Source organism: Pyrus communis, chromosome 3 (genome assembly GCF_041283825.1).
Source record: "Pyrus communis isolate YQ-2024b chromosome 3, ASM4128382v1, whole genome shotgun sequence".
NCBI classification, from domain to species: Eukaryota; Viridiplantae; Streptophyta; class Magnoliopsida; order Rosales; family Rosaceae; genus Pyrus; species Pyrus communis.
In genome coordinates, this window is record NC_142567.1 from 25,742,501 (window position 1) to 25,767,514 (window position 25,014).

Sequence of the window (25,014 nt, forward strand, 5' to 3'; positions counted from 1 at the left end):
GACACCAGGAGATCAATAACTGGGTATGTGTTTAAGCTTGGTTCTGGAACCATCTCTTGGTGTAGCAAGAGACAGCCAACGGTATCTTTGTCAACCACAGAAGCAGAGTATAGAGCAGCAGCAATGGCAGCTCAAGAGAATGCATGGCTGGTACAGTTGATGAGTGATCTACATCAACCAGTAGATTATCCAGTACCATTGTACTGTGATAACCAATCGGCAATTCGCTTGGCGGAAAATCCAGTCTTTCATGCAAGAACTAAACATGTGGAAGTGCACTACCACTTTATCAGAGAAAAGGTTCTACAAGAAGAGATTGAGATGAGACAGGTCAAGACGAATGATCAAGTTGCGGACTTGTTCACAAAAAGTTTAAGTACAGGCAAGCTCAAAAATTTTCGTTGTCTGCTCAGCACAGTGCAAAGAATGAGAGCTGACATTGAGGGGGAGTGTTGAGAATCAATGTCAATTGTAGGTGAAGTAGGTGGATGTTGTAGGTGAAGTAAGTGTGTGAGGTTAGTGAAGTAAGTGTGTGAGGTTGGTGAAGTAAGTGGAGGTTGTAGGTGAAGTAGGTGGATGTTGTAGGTGAAGTAAGTGTGTGGTGTAGCTTTCATTTGGTTTGCTATAAATACCCAAGTCCTCAAGCGTTGTACATCATCCAAGGAGAAACAAAGCCTAGAGCTAAATAAGAAAAGCTTTGCTAATTAGTTTGTTTTGTGAGCTTTCTTTAAGAGTGTGCTCTATTTTCTTCTTCTTGGGATCATTAGAGTTATCTTGGATACTCTTCTTATTCAACATTTGGATAGTGATCTTTTTGCTCGTGAGGCTTTTGAAGACACTGAAAAAGGTTATGAGAATTCTTGGATTACATCATTGGACATGGTGGAGAAGTTTTGCTTGTTAAGAATACTAAATAGTCCTAAGCCTATCCAACTCCGAAGAGATAAGTCTTTGAAACCAAATACAACACTTCAAACTAAATAATACAAACAGACTAACGACTCGGTCTAACAGTTAATCTCTAGTAAACATCAGGATAGTGATTAGAAATGAATGAGTTTCTTGACATAGTGATAAGATATAATTTGCACGATATTGAGTGTATCTAATCAAGAAATTGAGTTCAAGTTGTCACTAATCTGTATCATTTGATAAGATATATTTTGAGCGATATTGTGCGTATTGATTTCAAGTTGTCGCTAATCAGTTTGGTTTGATGATTGACTGATGATACGTCTGAAAGGTAAAGCTCGGATGGATTGATTGTGAGTTTTGCAAGTTTTGTTGACTAGTTTCTTGCTCTGTAGAAAACAGAACTAGTAGTTTTGGATTTTAAGGGACCGTTTATTAACCATTTCGTTTTTAGCTTTCATTTTTTAGTTAGAGATAGAGGTGAAATACATGGGAGAAAGGCGGATACAAAAGATTGGTGGAAGGGATGTGGGAGAAACGTATACGGAATGGTAAGAAAATAGTGAAAACAATTTTAAGTTTTCACTTTCAAGCTTTCATTTCATACATCTCATTCATTTTCCTTCCCTCCACCCATCTCCATTTTTCGTCCCCTTTTCCCCCATATACTTCCCGTCTATCTCTTGCACAAACAACAAAAATTAAAACTAAAACGAAATGGTTATCAAACTGGCCCCATAAGATAGTTTGTTTGATGAAGAAAAGTTGTTGATCTAGAGAGCTAGTGCATGTTATGCTATGATTTCGATGGGGTTTTTAAAACTTGAGTGGTATTTATATATATTTTCATATTATCTTAGTCATTGAAACCTGTCTAATCTCTAAAGTATCCTAGTGCCGCACGGCCATCTGTTTACCTTAATATCTTATGATAGACTGCTTGCTTTAGAGATTCTAACAATGTTCAAAAGCACCTAACAAGCATTATCCCCCACAAAAGCACCTAACTAGCAGGATGCTTGCTGGTGTCTTCTTCCCTACGTCTTATAAGATATCCTTTTCGCCTTTCGCTTTCTTCGTGGACGATCAACTTTTTCGGATTATTTTTCCTCGGTTCTTTCAATTAATGTTTTCCGTTGTCTCTCACCAGTCACCACCACTGGTGTAAGCAGTAGATTTTTAGTGTATACGAAGTGAGGAAACTTAAATTGTAAGCAGTAAATTCTTCTGGACTACTGGCTCGTTCGGAGATGGCCTTTTAGCTCTATTTATGTGTGTTGTTGTGTGAATGTTCCAACACAATGGTCACAGGGATAAAGTCATCAGCGGTAAAAAAGATTTCTTATCCCGAGAAAGATTTCCATTTCCGTATTTCTCACTCATCACGTGACTAATCAGGTGAACGGGAGCACGTAGAAGACTCGTGTGAATGATGACACACAGTCTATGCAGGAAATTACTGGTGTGAACAATGCTGGTGTGCTATTAATATCACTTTCCGTCCATTCTATTTGTTTTTTGTACTTTGTTGATTTGAGGGGTTACTTTATTGATACTTGCACAGAAAGGTGTCCTCAAATTTTCAAAGGAGGGTTTCGGACGAGTGGGGAGCCATAGATCATGGGTTTGGTTACTGCTTGAGTGTTTTTTTTCACCGTCTTCATCTTCCCTTTTTAGCGGATCTTGTTGACACGATTCCGCCCTCCAACTATAAGAGCTAGCTCGTTATCAATCTCGCTCGTAGCTCTATCAATCTCGCTCTCACTCTGTTTTTCTTTCCGACCTCAAAATTTTAATATGGCAACAAGAGCCAAGACCCCGGTGAGCCACAGAGAGTATGTCAAGAAGAAACAAACTACCACAAGTAGCGTTGTGCAAGATGGAAGGTTTGCTGAAACTTTTAGATTCAGGTTTCCTATGTGGTCTGGATTCTTGCCCATGAGGCTACTCAAAAATCTTGCCGACAGGGTGGCGGGAACTCTATGTCTGGGCACGGCGTCTGTGAGGGCGAGGCCTTCGCGGAAGGACTCGTCATCTAGAAGATCGATGCCATTCATGGCTCCTGTTGATTCTCATAGAGAAGAAGCCATAGAAGATTGCATTGAGTTCATCAACTCTTCATCCATTTCAAGATCAACTTCTATGGCCAAACATTCTCCTTAGATTTTCAATGAAATTGATGAATTTACATCAATCAATGGTAACGAATGAATTTGAGAAACAAAGTTTAATTTAGTATTGTACAGAAGTTCGATGTATCAAATATGATAGCTAGCCCTGTGCATATGGTTGTATTGTTTGTATATTGGTGTCCTTATATAATGCAAATTTCTAAGCGTTAACAGGCTGCTTCTTCTTCTAGTTTTGAGACCGGTCTAACCCTTTTAAGAACAGAGAAAAAAATATCATCTGAGGTAAGGTGGCATCGATGAAGATCAAATTCGAACGTGATTCAAAAAACAAAGGGAGGAAGACAATTGCAAAGCTCGAGGGTTTGTGAAGTCATATAGTACACTAGGCCGGTGACTCAGGCCACTGTCACAAAGGGTGCAATCCGTGCATTCGGGGTTGCACCTACGTAAGGGGCTCGTTCGCTTGTGAGAGCGGTCTGACCACATGGTTAGTCAAACTGGCCCACAAAAGTTCGTCTCCGAAAGCATTATCTACTAATCGTCACCGCTTTTTGCGGTGTGGGGAGAAAAAAACGCGTGTGGAAATCATTTGTCACAAAGAAAACATCAACGAATCAGAACCCCATTTGCCACAAGCTATTCTAATTTCCAAAATATATCATATATATTATCTCCCAGCTGATCAAAAATGGATATCCAAATGAAATTCTTTAGATGCAGAGAGAGAGAGAGAGATGAAGAATTTAACACAGCTTAACATTTTCCACAATGATCAATGAGTACAGAAAGCAAATGAGACACAGAATACTGCCTGAAATGCCAGTTTGTGGGAACCAATCATCCAAATGATCAGTCCTTCTTGGCAAAAAGGCCTCCGAAGCCGCCCTGCTTCTTCTTCGGCGGCACAACCACAGTGCCCTTGCGGCTGCTGACGCTACCATTCTTGTCCTCAACCTTCTTCAGGATTGGATCAACCTCAAGCAGCTGGTCCTCCTTTGCTAGCCCTCCAAGGATCCAATCAAGCAGACCCTTCTCTTCTTTGCTTCCTCCCTTGGCCTCTGTTGCAGCGTACACTTGGCCGGTTGCCCAGCTGGTCACCACTGGAGGAAAGACCATTGTCAAGGAAGCCATCTTTAAGCTTATTTGAATCTCCACAGGAATATGGTATGAAAGTTTGGAATAGTTGGGAGTGAATAAGAGGAAGGAAGCAAAGTGAGAAGGATAATATATCCTCCTAGCCTTTTTTAAGTGAATGTGAGCCGTTGGATGATTTTTGTATGGTGACTTATATTTTAATGGAAGTGTTTGTGGCACAAGGTCTCCACAAGTGTCTTATCCTCTCATTCCTCTAATATTTTTGGCCAATATTTTTGCAGGTGTTTGTAAATTCTACAAGGAGGAAAAATAAAGGGTATTTTGTAAGATGAGGGCTCATCCTTAGTGACATGGATGTGATTAGGAGACGTGGCAGTTCTATAACCTGTGCAGTTAGTGGAGACTAGAGTTTTAAAATATGTGCCAAGTGGAGATGGTTAGCCAACTAGGTCTAACTTCTAAGGGGGTTTAACGTTGACAAACTACGAGAACAAAGCGTGGAACTTTTATTCGATCCAATAACTCTTTAGATTCAATGCATATGAAGAGAAGAAAAGAAAAAAAAAATGTTAACTTGTAACTTGTAAGCATTTCCACTGTGAATGTAAATGATAGCATGGTTACCAAGGAAACTTATTCTTCACAATTCTACAATTTTTGTAATAATAAAAGGGATAGGTTTTCTTCATCGCTATTCCATATTCTACCTTAAACATGGACGCTTGGAGTTGGCATCCATTTTTCTTTCAATAAACGTTGAATTTAGGAAATTACTGAATTCACCTAATCAAAATCGGTTAATGCAACCTCCCTTTTGACCCGAAATGTTACGTCCTTGAGAAGAGTCAAGAAAGGCTCAAGGAAGGAACAAAATACCAGGACAACGGGCCCCTAAATCAGGCTAATAGAACTAGAGGAAGTAACTCCGACCGTTATAAACAACTGCTCAATAGTCTGGTTTGGTTATCAACAAGTAGGCCGAACCCCTTCTAACCCGACGAACCCAAATTTTTCTCCATAATCTGTCCTCGAACTGGCCCAAATGTTAGAGTGGAATTGACTTAGGTTTCGTCGTTTCGATAGTGTCATGAAAAGAAGACTGGGTGGGACCAAGCTAATAGATTAGATATGAAGAAGCCCAAACTACAGAAAAGACTTCCATGTTATTCATACATCATTACAATAACGTCACATATCAATAATAAATCAAGTTAAGATTCCACCGTAAGATCAAATGACCAGATGAAAAGTAATCTAATTATTTATAAGCATATGCAATGTCTTTTATTTCTCCGATACTCTCAACAAATAAGACAATGTAATACAAATTTTCTCCGCATAACATTATACCATAAAACACCACGAAAATGGTGTACATATATTATGTGCAAGTCCTTCTCCTAACTAGCCTGCCGTATGAGTTAGGCAATGAAGTTTACGGCATAGTATACGGTGTGAATAAGGAAAATCGATCCACATGCGCGCAAAACAATGGGAGCGAAGAAGCCCTTGCCGTGTGGATTGGGCAATCCTGGTGTATTGACAATATTAATATTCCAGATCAAATGATACTATGAGAGGCAACTCAGCTACGTCTCTTAGGTCTAAGCCAGTTGTTTCACTTAAAAGAAACACATATTTTAGATTTCGTTTTCCAGATTTTTGAACAGTTTATCCCGTTTTGTCAAATCGGATCAACCGATTCCACCCACCCTTTACTCTCACACTCACAGAGACTTCAACCAAAAAGTGCATGGCTTTAGGTTCTGAGAAATTTCATGTTAAAACAGGAGATAAACTTTACACTAAAAAATTGGATTTTAAATCTCAATTTCTTGTACCTATATATGCAAGGCCTGGTTCATGCAAGCATCATCTTTCTAAATTACAATGTAAGCATGATCCTTCTAAATTATCATGTAAGCATCATCTTTCTAAATCAAGAAATTAACCATATTGTAAGCCAATGCCATGTACAAGGATTGAAAATGATACCGCGTACCTTAACGTGTCGACGTCGGCCGGAGGTGGCATTTGCTTAGGGCCAGTGACCAAATCAACAATAAGACAGTTAAAAACAACTTCAAAACCCACCTAATTAATCAGTAAATAATGATTTTGATTCGGTTAACTAATTAAACAAATATCTTCCGCGCACCTACTCAATCGACCACAAATTAACAATATAAACCCCTCACTAATTAAATCTTTTTTATTAGGTTTTCGTGTACATATTTCCACGTAAAGTCAATTTCCTGTCAACTAATTGGCAGCGACTTGTATATGCCCCAAATTTCCCAACAACTCTTCCTACAAAACTTCAACAGTATAGTTTATATCGATCTTTATATACACCCGTCTCACTTTTTCTCTTAGTATATACTGCTCGATCGGCCAATTCTAGAACCACAACACTAATATAGCCAGCTAAAATGGAAACCCTACCTATTTTCTCCGCCCTATTTGCTGCCGCATTCGTATACCTCTTCTGGTTCTACCTCTTGGCTCGAAAACTCACTGGACCGAGCGTCTGGCCGGTCGTGGGCAGCATTCCTTTTCTCTTCTCAAACCGGAAGCAAATCCACGATTGGATTACAAGCAACCTCCGCGCCACCGGGGGTTCAGCCACATATCAAACATGCACGCTTGCTCTCCCTTTCGTGGCTCGCAAGCAAGGGTTGTTCACCGTGACATGCAACCCTAAAAACATCGAACATATTCTCCGAACACGGTTCGATAATTATCCCAAGGGACCGACGTACCAGGCAGCATTTCACGATCTTTTGGGGGAGGGGATATTCAATAGCGACGGAGAGACGTGGCTGATACAGAGAAAGACGGCGGCGTTGGAGTTCACGACGCGGACATTGCGGCAGGCCATGGCTCGGTGGGTGAACCGGACGATCAGGAACCGGCTTTGGTGCATTTTGGATAAGGCGGCGAGAGATCACATCGCGGTGGACTTGCAGGACCTTTTGCTTCGCTTGACTTTCGACAACATTTGTGGACTCACATTCGGTAAGCAGCCCCCAAGTTTATATTATAATTACACTATCACCCCTCAGCTCGCATAATATCTACTCATGTATTGATATTCAAACTAACATTTTCCCACCAGGCAAGGACCCGGAAACCCTGTCGCCGGAGCTACCCGACAACCCGTTTTCGAAGGCATTCGACAACGCCACCGAAGCCACTCTCAAGCGCCTCCTCTATCCTTCCTTCCTATGGAGAATCCAGAAGCTTTTAGGCCTCGGCGCCGAACGACAGCTGGAGAAGAGCCTCAAAGTCGTTGGGGACTATATGAACGACGCCGTCGCCGCGCGCAAGTTGACGCCGTCCGACGACCTCATCTCTCGCTTCATGAACAAGCGCGACGTCGACGGCAACCAGTTCCCCAGCGCCGTCCTCCAGCGGATCGCCCTCAATTTTGTCCTCGCCGGCCGCGACACCTCGTCGGTGGCACTCAGCTGGTTCTTCCACCTTGTCATGGAAAATCCACAAATCGAGGAGAAAATCGTCGCCGAGATCTCGACGGTCCTGAAACAGACACGTGGCGATGATCCGCGACTCTGGGTCAAGGAGCCTTTGGTTTTCGACGAGGCGGATAAGCTGGTTTATTTGAAGGCGGCGCTGTCTGAGACTTTACGACTATACCCCTCCGTGCCGGAGGATTTTAAGTACGTCGTGAACGACGACATTCTGCCGGACGGGACTTTCGTGCCGGCCGGTTCGACAGTGACGTATTCGATTTACTCGGTGGGGAGGATGAAGAGCATCTGGGGGGAGGATTGCATGGAGTTTAAACCGGACCGGTGGATCTCTGCCGACGGGAAGTTCGAACCGCCTAAGGACGGTTACAAGTTCATGGCGTTCAATGCTGGACCGAGGACTTGTTTGGGGAAGGACTTGTGTTAGACAAATAAGGAATATGATTGGAGTCCTTGTGTAATTGTATATAATATTATTATTGGAAGAATAAGCCGTCCTACAGCCGTCAAGCCGTCCTACCTTGTCCTACCTACATACTAGCCGTCCTACAGCCGTCAAGCCGTCCTACAGCCGTCCTATAGCCGTCAAGTCGTCCTACAGCCGTCAAGCCGTCCTACAGTCGTCAAGCCGTCCTACCTTGTCCTCTATAGCCGTCCTACCTACACACTAGGACGGCTACCTTGTCCTACCTACACACTTGTATCATGTATATATATCCTTGTAATCTTGTAGAGAAACACAATGAGAAAAAATTAAGCATTCTCTTCCATTTGCATTCTCTTCCATAAGCATTCTCTTCCATTTGCATTCTCTTCCATTTTTCCACATTCATGTATCAATAACAAATATAATTTTTAGCCTACATACCTTTTTCTACATGGTATCCAGAGCAGGTTTATAACCCTAGCCCTAATTTTTTTTCGGCAGCTTTCTCTGCCGTTCCCATGGCTGACTCTTCTTCTTCCGATGGTGTTTTTTCCCTTCATCATTCCGACCACCCGAATCTTGTCCTTGTATCCAAGAAGTTGAATGGTGATAACTACACATCCTGGGCCCGTGGCATGCAGCTTTCCTTGAGTGCCAAGAATAAACTTGGTTTCATCACTGGCAATATCCAAGAACCTTCATCCTCCGACGACCCTGATGCTCACGCGGCTTGGCGTCGTTGCAATGACATGATTCTCTCTTGGCTTCTGCATTCCTTGGAACCTGACCTTCAAGAATCTGTGCTTTTCTCCACCTTCCTCCCCTTCCACGCCTCCCACAGATTCCCTTGCTGCCCCATTACCCGTTCCTCCCCTTCCCCGCACCTCTTCCCGTGCCCATAAACCTCCATCCTATTTAAAAGACTACGTTTGCTCGCAGGTGATTCTGCCATCCCACCCATCTTCGACTTCGCAACCCAGTTCTACACAAGGTACGCGATATCCACTTTGTAATTTTCTCTCTTATCACCGTTACTCTCCCAGGCATTTTTCTTACATTAACTCTGTCAGTCGGACTGTGGAGCCTTCCTCCTTTGCCGAGGCTGCCACTGACCCCAATTGGCAACGTGCTATGACTGAGGAGCTTCAAGCTTTACATGCTAATGGTACTTGGACTTTAACTTCCTTGCCCCCTGGCAAAATTCCCATTGGTTGTAAGTGGGTGTACAAACTCAAGCACAATTCCGACGGCTCTATTGACCGCTACAAAGCTCGTTTGGTTGCTAAAGGCTTCACTCAGGCTGAAGGTATTGATTATCATGACACTTTTTCTCCTACTGCTAAGATGATTACGGTGCGTTGTCTTCTTGCTCTTGCTGCTAGTCAGTCTTGGTCTCTTCATCAGCTTGATGTTAATAATGCTTTCTTACATGGTGACTTACATGAAGAAATCTATATGTCTCCTCCTCCTGGTCTTCGGCGACAGGGGGAGAATCTTGTGTGTCGCCTTCACAAGTCACTTTATGGTCTTAAGCAGGCTTCTCGCCAATGGTTTGCCAAATTCACTAGTGCCATCATTTCTGCCGGTTTTCAACAATCCAAAGCTGACTATTCATTGTTCACTAAAAAGTCTGGTATTTCTTTCACAGCTTTGCTCATTTATGTGGATGATATTGTGATTACAGGCAATGATGCTAGTGCCATTAATTCTCTGAAGTCTTTTCTCCGTGATCATTTTCGGATAAAAGACCTTGGTGATTTAAAATATTTTTTGGGTATTGAGGTTTCTCGTTCCAAACAAGGGATTTATATTTCTCAACGCAAGTATGCATTAGAGATTCTCAAGGACTATGGTTTTTTGGGAGCACGACCCATTGCTTTTCCTATGGATGACACAAAATTATCTGATAAAGGAGAACTTCTCAAGGATCCTGAAAAGTATCGACGATTAGTAGGTCGGTTAATATATCTCACTATCACTCGGCCGGATATCACCTATTCTGTGCATGTTCTAAGCCGTTTTATGCACGAGCCAAGGATATCTCATATGGATGCTGCGCTTCGTATTGTTCGTTATTTGAAGGCTACTCCAGGTCAAGGTTTATTATTTCGTTCTGACAACCAGACCAAGTTAACTGCGTTTTGTGATTCTGATTGGGCAGGTTGCCCTATCACTCGCCGTTCGACCACTGGGTATTGTGTATTCTTGGGCGGTTCTTTGATTTCTTGGCGGACAAAACGACAGAAAACCGTTTCGCTCTCTTCAGCAGAGGCAGAATATAGGGCCATGGCAGGTGCTTGTTGCGAGATAGTTTGGCTTCGTTTTTTGTTGAAGGATTTGAACATTCCTTTGGATGGTCCTTCCATTTTATTTTGTGATAATCAAGCAGCGTTACATATAGCTGCCAATCCTGTTTTTCATGAACGAACTCGTCACATTGAGATGGATTGTCACTTTATACGAGATAAAATTGTAGATGGCACAATAGAGACCAAGCATGTGGGTACGGCACAACAGTTGGCAGACTTGTTTACCAAACCTCTTGGGAAAGAAAAGTTTTCGGGTATGTTACGCAAGTTGGGAGTTCTTGACATCCACTCTCCAACTTGAGGGGGAGTGTTAGACAAATAAGGAATATGATTGGAGTCCTTGTGTAATTGTATATAATATTATTATTGGAAGAATAAGCCGTCCTACAGCCGTCAAGCCGTCCTACCTTGTCCTACCTACATACTAGCCGTCCTACAGCCGTCAAGCCGTCCTACAGCCGTCCTATAGCCGTCAAGTCGTCCTACAGCCGTCAAGCCGTCCTACAGTCGTCAAGCCGTCCTACCTTGTCCTCTATAGCCGTCCTACCTACACACTAGGACGGCTACCTTGTCCTACCTACACACTTGTATCATGTATATATATCCTTGTAATCTTGTAGAGAAACACAATGAGAAAAAATTAAGCATTCTCTTCCATTTGCATTCTCTTCCATAAGCATTCTCTTCCATTTGCATTCTCTTCCATTTTTCCACATTCATGTATCAATAACAAATATAATTTTTAGCCTACATACCTTTTTCTACAACTTGGCATACCTGCAGATGAAGTCGGTGGCTTCCGCCGTGCTCTTGCGTTACCGGCTGTCTCTGGTTCCCGGATTCCGGGCCCAGCAGAAGATGTCACTCACGCTCTTCATGAAGAACGGGCTTCAGGTGTATTTGCATCCACGTAAGTTTGGACGTGGGCCAGATCAAGTTACTCAGGTCGCTGACACCTCAGCATAGGCAGGGGTATTTTCGAGATTCAGAACAACTATGGCATGTCTATGTTGGTGGCTAGTGGGTAAGAGAGATTTTTTAGAGCTCGTTTGGATGTGTTTTTAAAATTATTGAAAACGTTTTTGGTGAAAATGTTTTTGGAATCAATCCTTAGTAAAAATGCAAGTAAATTCTGGAAAAACATTTAAAGTGCTTCTTGGAAGAAGCAAATATCTGATGCTTCTTGCAGAAAACACTTTAAGTGCTTTGGGAACCAAAAAACATTTTCTCTAAAAATGCTTTTAGTCATTTTAAAACCACATACAAACGAGCTATTAGTATGCTGGAAACACGGTTTGGAATACTAAGTGTTATAATATAATTGGCTTAAAATTTAAAAAGAATTCAATCAATTGTATTTTGACACTTGATGTTTCAAGTTGTGTTCCTGACACACTGAAAAATTTCTTGGTTGTAATTAAAAAAAATGTATACGTTGTCAATTGTTGGTTTTGTTGGGTGGGTTAAGTAAAAAAGTGGGTTGAATGGGTAAGTGATGGTTGCTCATCTAAGTTGGAAGATTTGATGATGTCTTTGCGTTGTTAATTATATTCCATATTATTTGATGTGTTTTTTTTTAATACTTTTATTAATAAAATGTAAATGTACACTCTTTAACCTATTCTATATATGTAGTAGTAAAACTAGATTGCCAATTGTTTTAACATTTTTAATTTAGTTAGGGGTGATGTTTTGTTTTGCACAAACGAAGCGAAGGAGGGAGAATTGAACGCAAAATTACAGGTGCAAGGTTATTGTTAGATCCCACATCGTTCAAGGAAGAGGATCCTTTATGCTTTATATGTACATATCCACCTTCATATAGCACGAGACCTTTTGGGAGCTTATTGACTTCGGGTTTCATCAAAACTCCGAAGTTAAGCGAGTTTGCGCGAGAACAATCCCAGGATAGGTGATCCACTGAGAAGTTTTCGTGTGAGTTCCTAGAAACAAAACTGTAAAGGCGTGGTCGAGGCCCAAAGCAACAATATCGTCATATGACGACGTCGAGCCCTGGATGTAGTGGAGCCCAGGTCGGGATGTGACAAATTAGTATCAGAGCCAATCCCTGGCCAGAAGTGTACCGACGAGGACGTCGGGTCCCTAAGGGGGGTAGATTGTTAGATCCCACATTGTTTAGGGAAGATGATTCTCTATGCCTTATATGTACATGCCCACCACTATAAAGCACGAGGCGTTTTGAGAGCTCATTGGCTTCGGGTTCCATTGGAACTCCGAAGTTAAGCGAGTTTGCGCGAGAGCAATCCCAAAATGGGTGACCCACTGAGAAGTTCTCGTTTGAGTTCCTATAAACAAAATTGTAAGGGAGTGGTTAGGAGCTAAAGCGGATAATATCGTACTACGACGGAGTCGAGCCCAAGATATGGTAGAGCTGAGTTCCTATAAACAAAATTGTAAGGGAGTGGTTAGGAGCTAAAGCGGATAATATCGTACTACGACGGAGTCGAGCCCAAGATATGGTAGAGCTGAGTTCCTATAAACAAAATTGTAAGGGAGTGGTTAGGAGCTAAAGCGGATAATATCGTACTACGACGGAGTCGAGCCCAAGATATGGTAGAGCTCGGAAACAAAATCGTAAAGGAGTGGTCAGGAGCTAAAGCGGACAATATCGTACTACGACGGAATCGAGCCCAAGATATGGTAGAGCTCGGGTCGGGATGTGACAGCTATATTCTCTTTACTACTTATCTAAGGAATCTATTTTTCCGCCTTGTGCAAAGGTGTGATCAAAATGCTTAATTAATTTCAAGTTCGAATCATTCTTTAACCTAATCTTCCATTCTTGCTTTGACGAACATTTATCTTAACCTATAATCCCGATAAAATAAAATTGTATCACGTATCTATAATCACTACTTAGATTGTTGTGTACAAATCTCATAAAGGCGAGCCTTGTTTTGATAGGTGAATTTTCATTCGTAAATGTCACTTATCCGAGAGATATGATTAACAAATCATTAGTAGCTAAGCAACTTGTAGGAGAGAGTCTATCTTCTAATTTGAAGTTGCACACAATTTTTCTCTCTTCAAAAAATTGAATATAATAAATTATTTCTTTCCACCCAATCCTAAACACCAACTTGTATGATGATATTGTAGGAGGATTACAAGGTAAATTTTTGATGTAATTATGTACCAACTTGTATAATGATTCAATGTTAAAGAATGAAGCAGATGTCGCTTTATCGCAGTGGCAGAAAACAATAATGCCTATGCACTGATGCAGTTCGATCATCACCAATCCCATTTTCTCTAATATTTAACCATTTAACCCATTAAAACTATCATTTATAAGAAGAAAAAACAGTTTAAGAATGATTCAAAAGGGTATATTAATGGGAAATGCATATACATGCAGATTACAATATAGGGGTGTGCTATCCACACACCCCTTTTTATTTCACACACCCTTTGCTAATTTCTGTTCGTTGATCTTCTTCAATTCATCTGATCCGACGCCGAAAATTAGAAAGGTGTGTGAAAAGTAAAAAAATGTGTGTGAATATCACACCCCTACAATAGATTGCTAGATAACCATAAATATTTGAATTGTTAGTATTTGATACAACATTTACAGGAATGGCTGTGTGTTGAGGTCATTTAATTTTTCTATGTATTCATCTTTCATGAAAATGGGTATGAAATGCAACCAAATTTATCAAACCACATATGTTGCACTTCCCCCTTCAGATTTCAAGCTCGCCGTTCCATGTCAAAATCTTCGAACAATTCTCCTTTAAGTCCAAGAATCTCAACAAAAAGATGTAGCTTTCCTTGCAAATCGAATTTCATGGCGTTTTTGGTACTTCTGTATTCAGGATCGAAGCCCCGAGCGATTGTTAAGGATCAAGTTCTCTGTGAACTAATCTATGACCTTTTCGCCAGTTGAGAAAAGATTCCAGACAACAGTTCCGACCAGGTAAAGCCCTACTGAAACCTTGAACACATCGTCCCAAGAACCTGAAAATAGTCAACGTGGAGAGGGAGGGATGTTAGAACTTAGAAACAGCTTGTTGCCTAAAGCTTACAACTTGATGTCCTGATTGGATGTCGAAGCCAAAATTTTTATGGCCAATTTGATTTCCACATATGTGTGAAATGAAAACTAAAATCTGCAACAGATGGAGACTAACCATGTTGTAAGATGTAACCGGTGGACACCGTTCCAAAGACACCTGCCAGCACTCCGGCAGTATTTGACAAACCAAGCAATACCCCCTGAGAAACAGTTGGAATGAAGATAATTAGAACCATATTTACTCTTCACTCTGCCATACAATACTACAAATCCGAACGCGGGCATTGGCAAGTGATCGACAGGCTTATGTTGGAACTTAGTAAGATGTTTGATCCCACGGTTTAAATTACACGGATCAAATTTTAACATACAAGCCAAAACCAGATACTAAAACAATACTTACAGAATATCGTGGGGCGATATCTTGATGGTTTGAATATAGACCAGATTGTGAGAATGCATCAGTTCCCTATCCAAGCAAAGGAGACAAAAACAAGATAAGGCAAATGATAGCAAATGAACAACCAAAATATTAAGCAATTGTACCAAGCTTTGAAAAGAAGCATACCTGACTGCATGCCATACATAGAACAGCCATTGCAGGAGAATTAATATGGCTCAACTGTGTTAGGAAGAAAGCGGGGCCTAAAAACCCAATTGTTTGCATAATCTGCAATGGATGATATAGATTAACAATGCAGACAGCTGATTTAGAGAAATGTGATTTTCTAGGAAGATTGTTCCCCGGATACTGTTTGGTTTCGATTAAAAAAGATGATGTTAATGTAATACCTTCCGAACCCTTGTCACGGAGAAACCCTTACTGACTAGTGTGTCTGCAATCCAACCGCCAAGATTTGCAGAAAATGCCATTGTTAACCAGGGCAGGACGCAGAATAGCCCTGATTCGGTAAGATTGAACTTCAGTACCTAATGGTTGGATTAATGTAAAATCAGTATTCAACTTGCAATTTCAGGCCCGATTGAACACTTTGCCACTTTGCAGCAACAAGCATTAACCCATTTCGTAGTACCGTCTATTTTGACAAAGCCACAAGAAAGTTAATTTATATACTAAAAGGAAAACTATGCAGCATGAAATTAGGGTAACAAATGCAAGAAATGATGACTTACTTGGTTATAGTATGTTGGCATCCATGTGAGAAGAATAAATGTTCCCCAATTGTGGCAGAAGTGAGACACTATCAGGGCCCAAACAGGTGCTTTTGACAAAATTAATTTCCAAGGAATCGCTTTAACAGGTTCCTTGGAAATACTACTTGCAAGAATAAGCTTCTTCTCCGCCGGTCGCAGCTCTGGATCCTCGAGAGGTGAACTATGTGCCTACATCAACAGCCCCATGAAAAATTATCGAATATTAATCTTATACATCAGTATTGAAAAAATGATGACATTGGTTACAAATAACCAAACTTAAAGAGAAAAGTCGTAACTTATCTTGCAAGTAACATGTTTCGTACTATTCTATGTTGGGGGGAGTTTAAAACATCACTCACCTTACTTAGCCATACAGAGAACCAGACCGTCCCCAGGGAACCGAAGGAGTAAAAGACTGATGGCCATCCAAACTGATGTATTAGAAATGGCGAAAAGGCCAAGCCGGTGACCGACCCAAGATACATTCCACTGTAAACCAGAGCCAAAGATCTACTTCTCTCTGCTACTGGAATCCATTTTGACAGTATATTATTCATGGCAGGCATAGCAACACCCTGAACAGAAAAGCAGACTAAGTGAATAGTAATTAGTAAAATTTAACAAATAACCATAGTGATTAGTAATTAGTAATTAGCAAAAGTTAACGAATAATCATAGATATTAGTAACTGATAAGCAAACTACTTCCTACATATTAGTATTACTGATGAATTTTAGAAGACCAACCTCACCAATCCCCATGAAAGCGCGAACAACTAGTAGGAAAGGCAATCCAATTTTAGCAGCAACAGGAGTGAGAATAGTAGCAATGGACCACCAAATGACTCCAAATGCCAGTACTTGCTTCCCACCTACTGTGTCTGCCCATATTCCACCAGCAATCTGCCACTCACAGTTATAAGTTAACCAAAAAAAAAAACAGATGAAACACCAAAGTGTTGAGTCCCCGGGGTAAACCCAAGTAGCGAGGGAAGGCGGAGTAATAGGTTAGGATTATGGTAAGTTCAAGATTTTGATTCCCTTCAACATAACTAAAGGAAAAACCGATATGTTAATCTCATCGGCTATACAATTTAAATTCAGTATGAAAGGATTTAGGCCTATATGGTTATCTGCGTAACGTTGTTTGACAACACGATATTCTAAACTACTCTAATCTATGGAAAAATGCATTTAATAAACTCAAGTGCAATAAAGCGGGCACAATACTCTGATCAACTCGCTTAACCCTATCACATATAAAGTCAAATTGAGGGCCTATAAAAACAAGTTCAAACATGTAATTTCTGATTAGGAGAAGTGCATAAATGTAATTAACCTGAGTGAGGAGGTATCCCCAGAAGAAAGAAGACTGTATCAAACCCACAGTTGCTGGGTTCCAATTGTACTCTGCTGACATGGGCAGTATTGCAATGCTCATATTTACCTGCCATAATTCACACAAAAAGTTACTATTTAACTGCCGTGATTAACTTCCATCTTCACATTTTTAACATTCCCAAATTGCAGAACCATTAAAGCTTCGAGCTTTAAGCTTACTCTGTCCATGTTGCATAGAAGGAAAGCCGAAAAGCACAAAACGACAATGACCCATCGTTTCGGAAACTCTTGTAACCACGAAACCTCCGCCGCAGACTCCGCTTCCGAATCCTCCTTCCCCGAAACGACATCGTTCAACCCCTTGTCGAACTTATCCACCGATTCCGATATATCATACGCCTCCGATTTAACGTCCGCAAACACTTTCCCGCCCCTCCGCTCTCCACCACCGCCGCCTGAAACGCGAACGAAACAGCAGTACTGCTCCCGGTTCCGAATCCGCACTCGAAACCGAAACGGTGTTTGGGGTCTCGGGTTATCGGCGATGAAACTTCTCTTGGTGGCCGAAATATCGGGCGGGGCCATATTGGGCTTCGGAGAGAAGGAGTAAAGAAGTGCTCTGGCGTTCATGGTTTCCAGAGCATGAAACGACTCGTTGAGTCACTGAGTTACTGTGTCGCTGACTGTTCCGAGTTCTGAGCATCGCAGCGAGCGAGACGCATGGTATAAGGTCGGGGAAGATCTCGGAGAGGGGAAATGTGGAGGGATATTTATCTGCACTGGCTGTGGTTAGAACACGTGGCGGTTGCACGGAAGGGATTTAGATTGTTGAGGGTAAGGTTAGGAGGCGGACGGTTATTTCCGATTTGTTTGGGTTGGCGGGTGGTTAACTGAAAATTGAATTAGAATTGCTATTTAATGCTTCTCAATGGACTGGGCTGTGGCATTTGGAAAGGTTTGGACTTAGGCTTCTATTTCAAACTATAGGGCTTGCTCTTGGGAGGCTAAATTTTTATTTCTCTTTATAATTAAACGCGTTTCTGACTTAAGTGAATTTTTTCTAGTGCACATCAAAAGTGTATATTTAAATAACACATTTGAAAAAGAATTGTTAGATTCCATTAATGAAGTGATTTAACTGATGTTATTTAAATATGTAATTTAAATGTGCACTTTTGATGTTCATTAGAGAAAGTCTCATGACTTAAGAGTGTTCGTGACCTATAAAAGCGTCTTTTGAATAATCACATGTCAAATGCTTATTTAAGATGTAAATTTAACTGGATTTTCTATGATTCACTAATCGTTTGTAAGAAAAAAATTCCCCCATCCAACAGTTTTTTTAAATCGAAATTTTCTTTAAATTTTTTATATTTACACTACATAGTGTGTGGACCATATCTCATTGTTTTTCAAAAACCCGTGATTTTGCTGTCCAAAATGTTCAAGCTAACCTCAGGCTAATGGTGTGTCCTGTTTTTGGTTTGCCCCTCATGTGTGCTGATTATTTGCAATATATCGACTTAATGCGCATAATCAAAAAATTAGTCGATATATTGCAAATTATCACCACACATTAATGATGGAAGCTCATTCTCTTAGTCACTTGGTCATCTTCACTTACTTTGATGTCAAGCAATTAGTGGTGGAAGCTCGTTCTTGGGCTAGTGGTGTGTCCTCCCACATTTGGTTGCGAGGCTGCGCTCACAAACTTTAGTTCGAAAGCTGAATCTTGCTTATAAGCGAGAATATTCAAATAGTGAACTTCGGCCCTTAGGCATTATCCATCCAAGTACTATTATACTTCGTAACATTTTTTTCTCAACTAACATGATATTATCATATACTGTAAGATTGTTTTTTAATACCATGGTAGTGTGCACATCAAAGTGCTATTAAACATTTCCCATTCATATATATAGGGTTAAGATTCGGAGACACTCATTTTTTGACACCCATTTTGTCGTACTCACTTTGTATTGTCTTTCAACAATCCAAAACATCTATATTTCAATTCACCATTCATAGATCATCCTTGTAAAAAACTAAGCAATACAAAATCATTAAGACATTTATTTGTAGTCAAGAAAATGGATGAATACGGTTTTGCAAAGAAACAGTAAAATGACTATTGTTTATCGCAACAATCGTTTGGTTTTTAAATTTGAGTGATTTTTAGTAGACATGGTCTAAGAGAAGATTTGTGACATCGATTTTTCATTTTTGGCATAATGTGAGATGATTATACCTTGTTGTATGCAAAATTGACTCCAAAATGGGTCCAATCTTTGTTCCCTCAATGATCTTACTTGAAATATTTTCTCTAGTGTCCCTGTAAAATAACTTTCATAAAACTTGTGTCCCAATGAAATTTGTTCTCTTGGGTCACTCATTAGCCATCATACCTTGCACAAGAAAATGCCTAAACTGCGCATAATGTCCACAGTTCTTTCAGATATTCAAGCTCAAGGTTCTTATACAAGTAATTGCAATGATGACTACAACGTCGTGGATGGAACCAAAACGCTTTGTAGGTCAGTCGTGTCAAGCAATTAGAGTTTCAGAAGGAAGGCCTTTTTCTATAAAAACTGAAAACTTATTGCTAAAGACTCCTCCAGCTTTCGACAAAAGACTTTTGAGCTTTGATCCCACCACGTGAAAGGAGAATTATCAAATGAATTGTGTAGCCTACATGCATCAACACTCCACATTCATCCATGTATGCACGATGTGTGATTCCATTATCAATTTCTTTATCTTCAACATTTTTTCTTATTGGAGCAATATCTTGATCGATTAATATATTTTAAATTATAAAGAAGGAGATTCAAATTTTGATGTAGAAATATAAGTATACTACTCTAGTCGATTCAAACTTTAAATCCAGGCCTATATCTTCCACTCCTTTTATAGTTATACAAGTTCCGAAGATATGAATGAGATTCACTTCAAATGATCACATAATTGTTGAAGCAGATCCTAACAACTCAATACCCGAATGAGAAAACAAGTTTCCTCACCAAATGAACAACAAATTGATACTCTTCATACTCAGTGACGTTTAACACACATGAGCTCCTTAGATGAGGATTATATAAGGTGCATTTTTGCTAAACACTCTTAAGTGTGCCAGGAATACGGCTCGATATCCCAAATGTCATAACATAATTGGTGGAATTTTGTTTTCAAGTTTCAAACTAATTGTATTATTATATTTAGTGTACCGGAATGTGTTCCCGACACACTGAAAAATCTTCCAAGTAGTGATAATGTTCATCACCTACTTATTATCATTGAATGATTTAAAATTTTGATATTTATATTTATTTACTACACATATCTCAAATTTAAACTTATTTAACAAAAATAAACACGGTGATAAACATCACCATTACTTGAGGTTGGTGAGAAAAAATAATATACAGCCTCAAGCCCTCATTGTGTATCATGATAAGATAGTTTATTTCCAAACATGATTAACAATTGAAATGGTGACCAATTAAAGCTGCCCTTCCCAAGTGACATCATATTATCACGTACGCATATTTGGTCACCAATTGAATTACGGATTGGGATCCATTCAAATTCTGGAGATTTTAAGGATCCTTACATCTTAATCTTTTATCGTGTAATCAGAAATCATTTAATTTTTTTTATTTAAAATTAAACACAAATAATATCTGACGAAAATTGTTCGCACAATGAACAGTTAAAATGTGAAGATTCTTAAGATTCTTACAAAATAGATCAGGAAAGATCCTGTTCCGGTAGAAGAATTCACACCATCATTACCCACTAATCTAAAAGCAAATCAGTGTCGGCATCTTTCTCCTACTGACAGGGGCAACGGAGAAAGGAAATAATACCTAGTCAAGATAGAAAAAACAATTTCTTTGCTGTGCAAATGAAAGCTTTCCTAAAAGATAAAAACAGCAGTGCAGAAGCTTCTTTTACTTCTTTTTCTTCCTCTTTAGCCTGCTGTGTTTTTACCTCTTCTTTAAGTCAACAATATGGTTCAAGTCAAGCGCACTGTTAGTCAATTTTTCTTTAATAGTATGAGACTATTGAGTGGTCTGAAAAATAAACAGTAGAAATTGATTTTAAGATTTATTTTAAGAATTTAAACGGTGAAGATTGTTTAAAAATTAAGATTACTTGTGGGTTAAATTGACCCTAAGATTCATTTTAAGAATTCAAAAGGTGAAAATTGTTTAAAAAGTAAGACTACTTGTGGGTTAAACTACTGCAAACCCTTAGTTAGTTAGCATGCAAGGTTTTATGAAGAGTTAATGATCTCATTCAGATTCAGGATGGAACTTCATCTTCCTTAATTGTACTAAAGCAGATTAACTTACATGTCGTTATGTGTGAAACTTTACAAAACCTTATAAGAAATTGTGTCATTCATCTATTGTCAATTGGTTTTTAAAAAGTGAAACCTCAATTTCTTTCAAATTTTCATAAAACTAAGGCTAAACGTACGTGGATCTATTGAAAATGTTACATTTTCGAGTTTCTACTCTAAAATTTTCACAATTTAGTGCGATTAATTTTGTACTTAATTTCCCATTAAGGTAGGTCATAGACCAATTATGTACCATGATTACCTCTTATTATAAGATAGAAGTGGGGAGATTCCAGAACAATATTTCATCAGCCAAAGACGAATCATACTGGCCTACCATAAAAGAAAGCTAGGACGCGATTTGAAATAATGAAAACCGTTGTGGCATATATATTGATGTTAATCAAACTAACATATCACGAGATAAAGTATAATTCTACATTGTTTGATGAATCCATCGAAGTCCTACTTTAATTTAAGGAGAGGGGCAGATTACATCGGTTTGGTTTGAGATTAAAAAATATAATTGAATCAACTAGTGTTCAATGGTTTAGTTCGATTCGATTTTGATCAATACCAGTATTCAAACCAAACTAAACCAAATAAAAAATGGGGAGATCACGTCAGTTTGATTTGGTTGGTTTAAGCCTATTCAACACATAAATAAAAAACATTGTGCATTTTAAGAGTTTTATTCTTCTAAACATTCACACATCTCGCGCATTCCAATTAGATTGAAAGATTAAATTTTTCGGAACTTAAAAGTTCATCAAGTCAAATAGAACCAAGTTTCAATTAAATAAAGTCTCATGCTAGCAAACAATTTATTAGCTATAACCTCATATAAGCATGAAATACATATAAATCACCTTATTGTTAATAATCATTACAACTTGTCAAATAAACTAATTAATAATTAAAAGATACATGGTCAGTTCGATTTGGGTTTGATCGATTTTAAAAGTATCAAATAGAACCAAACAAAAAATAAATTGTTTTGGTTCGATTTTTAAATTATTCATTTTTACTTGATCACCAAACCGACTAAATTAATTTTGTTTGAACCGGTTGATTTGGTCAGTTTGATGCTCACCCCTATCCAAAATGCATGGCTGCCAACACTAGATAAATTGTAAAAGAGAAATACTAAGGAGACTCTCTCAAAAGAAGGACTCTCCATGCGAGGGCGTTGACTTTTAGTAATTTTAAATGTGGGAAAATGCCCCTAGATGCGAGGGCGTTGACTTTGTTGACCATCTTTTTGTGACGTGTACAAGCTACTATTTTGCCACATTCTTGAAGTACTCGACGATACAAACGCATAGAGGCAAGCGGAATCGAATTCAGAGTTACGATGAAAATTTTACGAACTTACAACGTCAAAGAGCATTTTAATAATTTCATCAACCTAAATATTTGGCTCTCTATTATTTTAATATTTTCCCTTGAATTTTTATCCAATGGGACCCACCCACGTGGGACTCCCCACTCTTTTTCCCCCCAATCTCGTGCCTTCCAAATCACTCAGAACTATCTCTCTCTCTCTCTTCTCTCTATCTTCTCCATCTCATCTCTCACCTCTCTTTTCTCTCCGTAAAAAAAAAAAGTGGAGCCGAGCAATACAACCATCACCTCGCCACCTCTCTGGCGAACTACACCTGAACCACTATACCATATCCCTCTATCTCTCTCTTGTTATGCATCTCTCTCCCGCAATCTCCCTATCGTCTCTCTCATCTCTACAAACACGGGACAATCGTGAGGTTAGGGTCGTCACCATCGCCGTCTTCCATGGCAGATGACCAGTGAACCAACGTTCCCAAGATATCATATCATTTGACACCTAGCCCTAGGTTTAATTCCAGACATCCCAATGGGAATGGCTCTCGAATCTTGGAGCTCTAACACTGGAGACTGTCCGGCATAGATCTCACCACTTTCTGTGAAGGTGAGTGTTGATTATGCTTTGTGTGATCTCCCCTCGTGGTTTAAAATGACTTTTAGGCTGCATGAGTGAAGTTTGGACTTTGGACTAGTTTCATGACATAAATGGCGAGGGAGGAAGTTTTCCAGATTTCTGGAAAATTAGGAACCGTGGTCATCTGACCACTTTTAGGCCATTTTTTCGGCCAACACCGACCTTAACTTGACCTTACCTTGGTATGTTTTTGCTCTCTACATTTCTAACTTCAAAATGGCTCTTGAATTATTAATTTTGGTGAAGAATCGAGCTCGATGAGAGCTTTGGAAGTTGGACCAAAAACCTGCAAAAAGCAGGCCTTCGCGAGGAAGGCGAGTACGATGGTACTCGCAGGCACGTGGGCGCGCGTGGGCTTACATGGGTCATCAGCGCATGCGGCACGTGGCTGCCAGTGCAGCCATTTGTGGCGGCACGTGGAGAAACCCAAGGTCCCTCCTTAGGTTTCTCAACGTGCTAGACCCGAATCCGTCCTCCTTTTTCCCCCCACTTTGTACGAAAATGCTTTTATACGTTATTACCTTACGTATTTATATAAATGGTTTCGTTTCTAGGCAAAACACATTGCAAAGACTCTCGATGCTACGAGCCGGGTTCGAGAAAATAACGTAACGAAGAGAATTAATATTATGAGTGGGTCTTTTCTTGATATATACATATATATATATATATGTTTAGTTTCCATATATACATCTAATAATGAATTTTCTATATGAATGTCGTAGTTAAATTAATATTTATAGAAAATGGCATAACGAAGAGAATTAGGAAATCATTATGAATCTTACGGGATGCCTTAGCTAAGTTTACGACTATGAATAATATTATGTTGACTCAAATTATTGAATCATTATGGCATGACTACATTTATATTATTTGCTCATCGTTTGCTGCACCAGTGTTAGTACTCGCTCGGGGCAGGACCAATCTTTCACGTGTATGTGCACATCGCACCGTACGCTCACTTTGGATCCGTTGTAGGTGTCATTCCTGTCATACAGGTTGCAATAGGCAGCTTTGACTTGTATGTGCTGCGCATAGCGCCAGTCTTCACGTGATTGTAGTACTAGAGTGTATATCATTGTTACACCCAGTCTTGTTCATGTCAGAATACCTCTACATGAACTCGTGTGTCAGCATGTGTCAATGAGTACCCGATATCAGATGTTTGCTTATGCGAGATTATGTTGATTACGGACGTCATGCATTTACTTACGAAATATTGTGCCGTATTTAATTCTTGAGCTATTGGAAGCTACGGTAAGTATGTTCATACTATATGGAGTATGTAAATTTTGGAAATTATACTTGTTTTACAGCGAGGGGTTTTTCGAAAAGGTTTTTATAAAACTTTATTTTTAGGCTCACTCACCCTTATTTTTCGCCCCTCCAGGTTCTAGTAGCAGAGCTTTCCTATCGATGAGCATTATTGGCAAATCTTGGTGTAGACAATTACCTTCAATGGTATAATTCTCATCCTATTTTACTGTATTGTACTTATGCTCTGACATCACGTGTGAAATGGGTTCATTCCCACTCACAGCGCACTCTTATATTTAGGCACTTTTAGGTTTGTCATAAACTATGAACATCCCCGAGTCAGGGTATGTCATAAACTATGACAAAAAAATTATAAAGAGTCTCACTTTGAGTCCGCATTTCTCGTTGTAAAATAGAATCAATTCTGTGAAGCACTAAAACCGATTTAAACCTCAAAGTTTGGCTTCACCAACTTTTACAAAATTAAATTGGTTTCATGCATGTACTTTTGGGGATCCTCCACATACA

General features: G+C 39.6%; 3 protein-coding genes across 3 annotated transcripts; 1 reads left to right on the top strand and 2 right to left on the bottom strand.

The window, feature by feature from the left end:
• Positions 1–3,773: 3,773 nt before the first annotated feature.
• Positions 3,774–4,403, bottom strand: LOC148698216 (uncharacterized). Its single transcript, XM_088691484.1, has one exon. It carries the CDS (start codon positions 4,173–4,175, stop codon positions 3,894–3,896), a length of 282 nt encoding a protein of 93 aa, XP_088547610.1. The 5' UTR covers positions 4,176–4,403; the 3' UTR covers positions 3,774–3,893.
• Positions 4,404–6,529: 2,126 nt separating this feature from the next.
• Positions 6,530–11,987, top strand: LOC137716417 (cytochrome P450 86A1). Its single transcript, XM_088691485.1, has 3 exons — positions 6,530–7,157; positions 7,258–8,050; positions 11,113–11,987. The coding sequence occupies exons 1-3, from the start codon at positions 6,572–6,574 to the stop codon at positions 11,330–11,332; spliced, it is 1,599 nt and encodes a 532-aa protein (XP_088547611.1). The 5' UTR covers positions 6,530–6,571; the 3' UTR covers positions 11,333–11,987.
• A 1,715-nt stretch (positions 11,988–13,702) lies between these two features.
• Positions 13,703–17,694, bottom strand: LOC137714753 (sodium-dependent phosphate transport protein 1, chloroplastic). Its single transcript, XM_068453888.2, has 10 exons — positions 17,123–17,694; positions 16,902–17,009; positions 16,310–16,465; positions 15,923–16,138; positions 15,540–15,749; positions 15,198–15,335; positions 14,974–15,075; positions 14,809–14,874; positions 14,521–14,605; positions 13,703–14,347 (listed from the first exon to the last, which is right to left on the bottom strand). The coding sequence occupies exons 1-10, from the start codon at positions 17,531–17,533 to the stop codon at positions 14,250–14,252; spliced, it is 1,590 nt and encodes a 529-aa protein (XP_068309989.2). The 5' UTR covers positions 17,534–17,694; the 3' UTR covers positions 13,703–14,249.
• Between the last annotated feature and the right edge of the window lie 7,320 nt (positions 17,695–25,014).

Bases quoted from the DNA above. Each gene is read 5' to 3' on its own strand.
- LOC148698216 (XM_088691484.1), bottom strand. From the start codon at position 4,175: ATGGCTTCCTTGACAATGGTCTTTCCTCCAGTGGTGACCAGCTGGGCA.
- LOC137716417 (XM_088691485.1), top strand. From the start codon at position 6,572: ATGGAAACCCTACCTATTTTCTCCGCCCTATTTGCTGCCGCATTCGTA. The intron at 7,158-7,257 runs GTAAGCAGCCCC...TTTTCCCACCAG, and splicing joins CATTTGTGGACTCACATTCG to GCAAGGACCCGGAAACCCTG. The intron at 8,051-11,112 runs GTGTTAGACAAA...TATAATTTTTAG, and splicing joins ACTTGTTTGGGGAAGGACTT to CCTACATACCTTTTTCTACA.
- LOC137714753 (XM_068453888.2), bottom strand. From the start codon at position 17,533: ATGAACGCCAGAGCACTTCTTTACTCCTTCTCTCCGAAGCCCAATATG. The intron at 15,750-15,922 runs GTGAGTGATGTT...CTGTTGATGTAG, and splicing joins TCTCTGTATGGCTAAGTAAG to GCACATAGTTCACCTCTCGA. The intron at 14,875-14,973 runs GTATGCTTCTTT...TTGCTTGGATAG, and splicing joins TATGTATGGCATGCAGTCAG to GGAACTGATGCATTCTCACA.